The sequence below is a fragment of the Lipotes vexillifer genome, unplaced genomic scaffold (genome assembly GCF_000442215.2).
Source record: "Lipotes vexillifer unplaced genomic scaffold, Lipotes_vexillifer_v1.1 scaffold645, whole genome shotgun sequence".
Classification (NCBI taxonomy): Eukaryota; Metazoa; Chordata; class Mammalia; order Artiodactyla; family Lipotidae; genus Lipotes; species Lipotes vexillifer.
Window position 1 is genome coordinate 1,891,960 of NW_006777439.1, and position 5,152 is coordinate 1,897,111.

The following is a 5,152-nucleotide window of genomic DNA, read 5'->3' on the forward strand; positions in this document are numbered from 1 at the left end:
AGGCAGAGAGGTGACAGGGAGAGAGATATAGGCGGTGACACATAGCTGGGGGAAGGAGGAGAGGATCAGGGGACAGACTGAGACAGGAGAGGAGGGGAGAATAAGAGGAGGGAAGACGGAAAAAAGGAAACGGGGAAGTGAGAGAAGAGAGGACAGGAGAGAAAGAAGTGAGAAGAATGAAGGGAGACAAGGAAGGAGAAAGAGAGACAGAAAGGAGAGAGGGCGACAGGGCCGAGTGGGCACCGAGGCCCTGGGCCGGGTGAGCTCCTGGTAGGGTTTTGGCGTGAGTTTTTTGAGGCTGGCATTCTCGCTCCCGGTCGTCCATGGTGAGAGCCGTTACTCCGCGCCGTGAGCGCTGGGCAGAGAAATATGTAAATCAGGGCTCCTGGCGCCCCGAGAGAGGCGCAATTACGCCCCTTGAACAAGAAGCAACAAGCTCCCGGCGGGCAAACTGAAAAGGGTGGCGGCGTCGCGGGGGAGGGAGCGGCTGCAGGAAGGGGTGTGGGGGGTGGGAAACTCACACCCTCACACCTAGTCCCCTGTGCCCGGAGCTGGGGCTCCCCCCTCAGCTCTCCGCTTCTTTCCCTTCCCCCTTCCTCCGCCTTCCTCCCCCTCCCTTCTCCTCCCAGCCGGCCTCGGTCCGCGTACTTAAAGGCGCGGGCGGGCGCGGGCGGGCGGCCCAGCCGGGCGGTGGCAGATGCACCCAGCAGTGGCAGCCGACGGCGGCGCACAGGTGACCTGCCTGAGGCACAGCCTGTTCAGGGGGCGCCGGGGGAGAGCTGGCTGGAGAAGGAGGCCGATCCGCCCCCAGCGCGCGCGCGTCTTGGCGCCAGGAACCGTCCCGGAGTGTGTTGGCGAGCACTGATATAGATATAAGGACATTTCTCTCCATGGCGTCACGTGACATAATTACCACCAGAATCAATCAAGATGAATAGCACGTCAGCTCCCGGTGGGGATTTTTGCTTAGTTGATCCTGGCCCAAGCCTCTTGTGCAATCGATGGCTCAGGTTGGCGGCGCGGGGAGCGGCCCAGGGCTCGCCGGCGCGCACGCCGCGGAGCCATGAACGACTTTGACGAGTGCGGCCCGAGCGCAGCCAGCATGTACCTGCCTGGCTGCGCCTACTATGTGGCCCCGTCGGACTTCGCCAGCAAGCCGTCGTTCCTGTCACAACCGTCGTCCTGCCAGATGACTTTCCCCTACTCTTCCAACCTGGCGCCGCACGTCCAGCCTGTGCGCGAAGTGGCCTTCCGCGACTACGGCCTGGAGCGCGCCAAGTGGCCATACCGCGGCGGCGGCGGAGGCGGTGCAGGGGGCGGCGGCGGCGGCGGGGGCGGCGGCGGCGGCCCCGGCGGGGGCGGCGGCGGCGGCGGCGGCGCCGGTAGCTACGCTCCCTACTACGCTGCAGCGGCGGCGGCGGCGGCGGCGGCGGCGGCGGCGGCGGCCGAGGAGGCAGCCATGCAGCGCGAGCTGCTCCCGCCCGCGGGCCGCCGTCCGGATGTGCTCTTCAAGGCGCCGGAGCCGGTGTGCGCCGCGCCCGGGCCGCCGCACGGCCCCGCGGGCGCCGCCTCCAATTTCTACAGCGCCGTGGGCCGCAACGGCATCCTGCCACAGGGCTTCGACCAGTTCTACGAGGCTGCACCCGGGCCCCCGTTCGCCGGACCGCAGCCCCCTCCGCCGCCCGCGCCGCCGCAGCCCGAGGGCGCCGCCGACAAGAGCAACCCCAAGACGGCGGCCAGTGGCGGCGGGGGAAGTCCCTGCGCCAAGACGACCCCCGGCTCGGAGTCCAAGGGGGCGGCAGAGGGCGGCGACGGCGAGGTGCCCCCAGGGGAGGCGGGGGCTGAGAAGAGCGGCGGCGCAGGTAGGCACCGGACGCGGGGTGGGCGGCTGGGTTCGGCGGCCGCGGGCGCGGGGGGGGGCGGAGGGGGCCTTCCTCTGCTTGCGCAGTTTTATGTGCTACTTTATAAGCGTTCGAAGGGGTTTATACATCCTATAAGATTTCTCGGGCCGTTGTAAAGCGTGTTTACGATAGGAAACCAATTTAGGTGGGCTTAAGGTAGACTTCGATGAGGACATTAATCGCTGCAGAGAGCTTTCCCCCAGTTTTGTGCGTGCGGTGAGGGGGATTGGTCCTAGAGACCATGGAGGGAGGGAGGAAGGGAGGAGAGATTTTAAGCCAATTTGTGAGTGTGGACACTCGAGCCTCCTGCTTTTAAAGGGGTGGGGTGGGGGGTTGGGGTGAGTTTGATGCTTGAACTGGACTTTATCCAAGCCGCTGGCTGCCCGGCGCGCTCGTGTTTCTCTCCCTTCCGAGTCCAGCTCAGAGCCTGCCTCGCCCTCTGCTTCCCCACCTCGATGCCAGGCCGTGTGTGTGTGTGTGTGTGTGTGTGCACGTGTGTGTGTCTGGGCGTGAACACACGTCCACGCCCGCACTCTCTACTGTGACCGCCCATATATCATCCCCCACGACGCAGGCAGGGCCTTTCAGCGGCAGCAGGGGACGTCCCCAACGGGCCGAGGCCTGGCCCTCGCGCGGGCCCGGGCGGGCGGCCGGGGGGTGGGCAGGCAAAGGCCTCTCTCACCTCTTGGTCTTTTTGCCTTGCAGTGGCCCCCCAGCGATCCCGAAAAAAGCGCTGTCCCTACACCAAGTATCAGATCCGCGAACTGGAACGGGAGTTTTTCTTTAACGTGTACATAAACAAAGAGAAAAGACTCCAACTTTCTCGGATGCTCAACCTCACTGACCGGCAAGTGAAAATCTGGTTCCAGAATCGCAGAATGAAAGAAAAGAAACTGAACAGAGACCGTCTGCAGTATTTCACTGGAAACCCCTTATTTTGAGAGCTCCAGGAAGCACCCCTCTCCCCTGAGCCCCACTCACCCACTCTCCCCACCAGCCTGCCCTGGGCAGGCCCAATGTCCTTGGGTTTAATGACGCCTCTTCTCTGTGGAACTCCACGATTCCTTCCCACGGTCAACTCGGGACCTCCCAGCGACCACTGCAGCCTGCGGACGAGGTCGGGGACTTGGCCGAACGGATCCTAATAAGGGGAAAATGGTAAATGCAAACGTCCCTTTACAATTTTACCGCCAATGCGCTGTTGTTCTCCCTCCCTCTCTCTGAGCTCCCGTGGGCACGCTGTGGGATCTGTAGAGAGTTAGGCCGAGGGGCTGGAAGGTGCTTGTTTTTGTTCTGAGTTTAAGGGACCGCATCCCTTCCCCTTGGTGAATGCAGATTATTTAAACTCTGGGGAATGTACCTTTGGTCCGTCGTATCAAGGCATGGGTCACTGTCTTTTGTGTGAATAAATGGTTTCTAGTAAAATGAAGGTTACATCTTCAATACACTGTATGGATTTTCCTCTTTGAAGAAGTTTAGTGCCTGATTAGGATATTTTAGTGGCCAGAACCTTCTCTTGCAAGCAACTGAAAATCAAATGAAATGCTTTTTAATCCCGCTAAAATAAGAGTCGTTCCCTCCCATCCTTTCTAGGCTGCACTGGCATTAAAAATCACTTTAGGGATGAATCTCTGAATTGAAGACGTGAGCCAGCCACACTGGTGCTGCCTTCTCCAGGCCATGAGGTTGGGGCAGCAGGAACCTAAGAAACAAATCTCCTTGCCCACCCCACCCCCAGTGTAGTAAACTTGGAATTCCTGAAAAAACAAAAGAAACTTAAAAAAAAAAACTGCTTAGGAGATCCAAATTCACTCTTAACAAGCTGTCAAGGAGGAAGGGTCCCTTAGAAGAAATTAAAACTAGAACCTCTCATTGGAAAAAAAAAAAAGTTTGCTAAAGGGAAGGTATCGGTGGGTGGCGAGGGCCTGGGTCCTTGTTGGTGTCACACGGGCCTGGAGCAGAGAAGGTAACCCCTCTTCCCTGGAAATAGGGCCCAAGGCTGCAGACCCACTTCTCATCACATTTACTGCTTCAAGGTAAAGAATGTGGTAGGGGCCGCACTGCACTTTATGTTGCAGGGCCAGGCCAGGCTGTTTACAAAACCTTGAACTGTCTAGACAACACCATAAAAGCCAAAGTTCTAAACAGCTTAATTGGGTTATATTATACACCTTCTGGTGGGCCCAAAGGAGATTTCCGCAATGTGCAATAAACTAGAAGAGTGAGAAAAGCTTCTCTTTCTCTGAAAAGAATAAAGTGAATCTTATGACTTGTAGCCTCTCATAAGCCCAAAGTCAAAAAATAAATCCATAAGAGGCACAGCACCCCATGCATCTTCCAAGGGGGCATGCATTTCCAAATGCAAAAATTTTTTGATTACCAAAGCTTTTGGGGGGAAGGAAAAACATAAGTGCATAAGTGTATGCCTTTGAACTTCCAAAATGTCAAGGTCATCACCTTTAACCTTTCTGAATAATTAGGTGCCTTAAGGTTCTTCTGTGATATTCAACTGCCACCCACTGTCATGCACACATGCTCACATACATCCAGACCCACACACACGTTTATGACCACACAGAATCATATCGGGGGCTCACCATAAATCTAAGCCAATTCCTGATTTCAGGATCAATAACCTGAATTTCCCTTCAAACATTTGTGTAATTCAATAGCAATTGACTGCTTTTAAAAATACTGGTTATATTAAAATGTCTACCAGCATGCTTTTAATACAGCTAGGAAATGCTGAGATTGTTTTAGGTTTTTTTGTGGGGGGAGTCATAGATAGCAGTCCTTTAGCTCTAATGAAGAACCGAGGTTTTAAAAGCAGGTATTTGAAAAAGGAAGGTATTACAGACTTCCTTCGTTATATTTGAAAAAATTTGTCACCCTATTAAATAAATTATTGCACTTCCTATGATATGGAACAAAAGAAAATATATTTATACTGTTTCCAAAAATGTCCCTCAACCTTTGGTTAAAGATGCAATAGAAACAAAGCCTACAGTGGAATAACTTCGTTCTGAGGGGGATTCCTTTGTTTGGAATTCTAGGCATCCGTTACAGTGTCAGTGCCCTAGTAATGTGATCGTTCCAGGAGATTAAAACTGGTTTATTTCTTTCTCTTTCCATCTCTCTCTCTCTCTCTCTCTCTCTCTCTCTCTCTCTCTCTCTCTCTCTTTCCTCTCTCTCTCTTTTAAACTGCATCTAAATGTAGCAAGCTTGTATGTCCACCACCGTAGGAGAGCCGA

The 5,152-nt window shown here is 55.2% G+C and overlaps 1 protein-coding gene across 1 annotated transcript; it reads left to right on the forward strand.

Moving 5' to 3' along the window:
- The first annotated feature begins 1,063 nt into the window (after nucleotides 1–1,063).
- On the forward strand, nucleotides 1,064–3,779 carry HOXD11 (homeobox D11). The gene is made up of 2 exons (XM_007451091.1): nucleotides 1,064–1,862; nucleotides 2,607–3,779. The coding sequence occupies exons 1-2, from the start codon at nucleotides 1,064–1,066 to the stop codon at nucleotides 2,840–2,842; spliced, it is 1,035 nt and encodes a 344-aa protein (XP_007451153.1). The 3' UTR covers nucleotides 2,843–3,779.
- The last annotated feature ends 1,373 nt before the right edge of the window (nucleotides 3,780–5,152 follow it).

Bases quoted from the DNA above. Each gene is read 5' to 3' on its own strand.
- HOXD11 (XM_007451091.1), top strand. From the start codon at position 1,064: ATGAACGACTTTGACGAGTGCGGCCCGAGCGCAGCCAGCATGTACCTG. The intron at 1,863-2,606 runs GTAGGCACCGGA...TTTGCCTTGCAG, and splicing joins TGAGAAGAGCGGCGGCGCAG to TGGCCCCCCAGCGATCCCGA.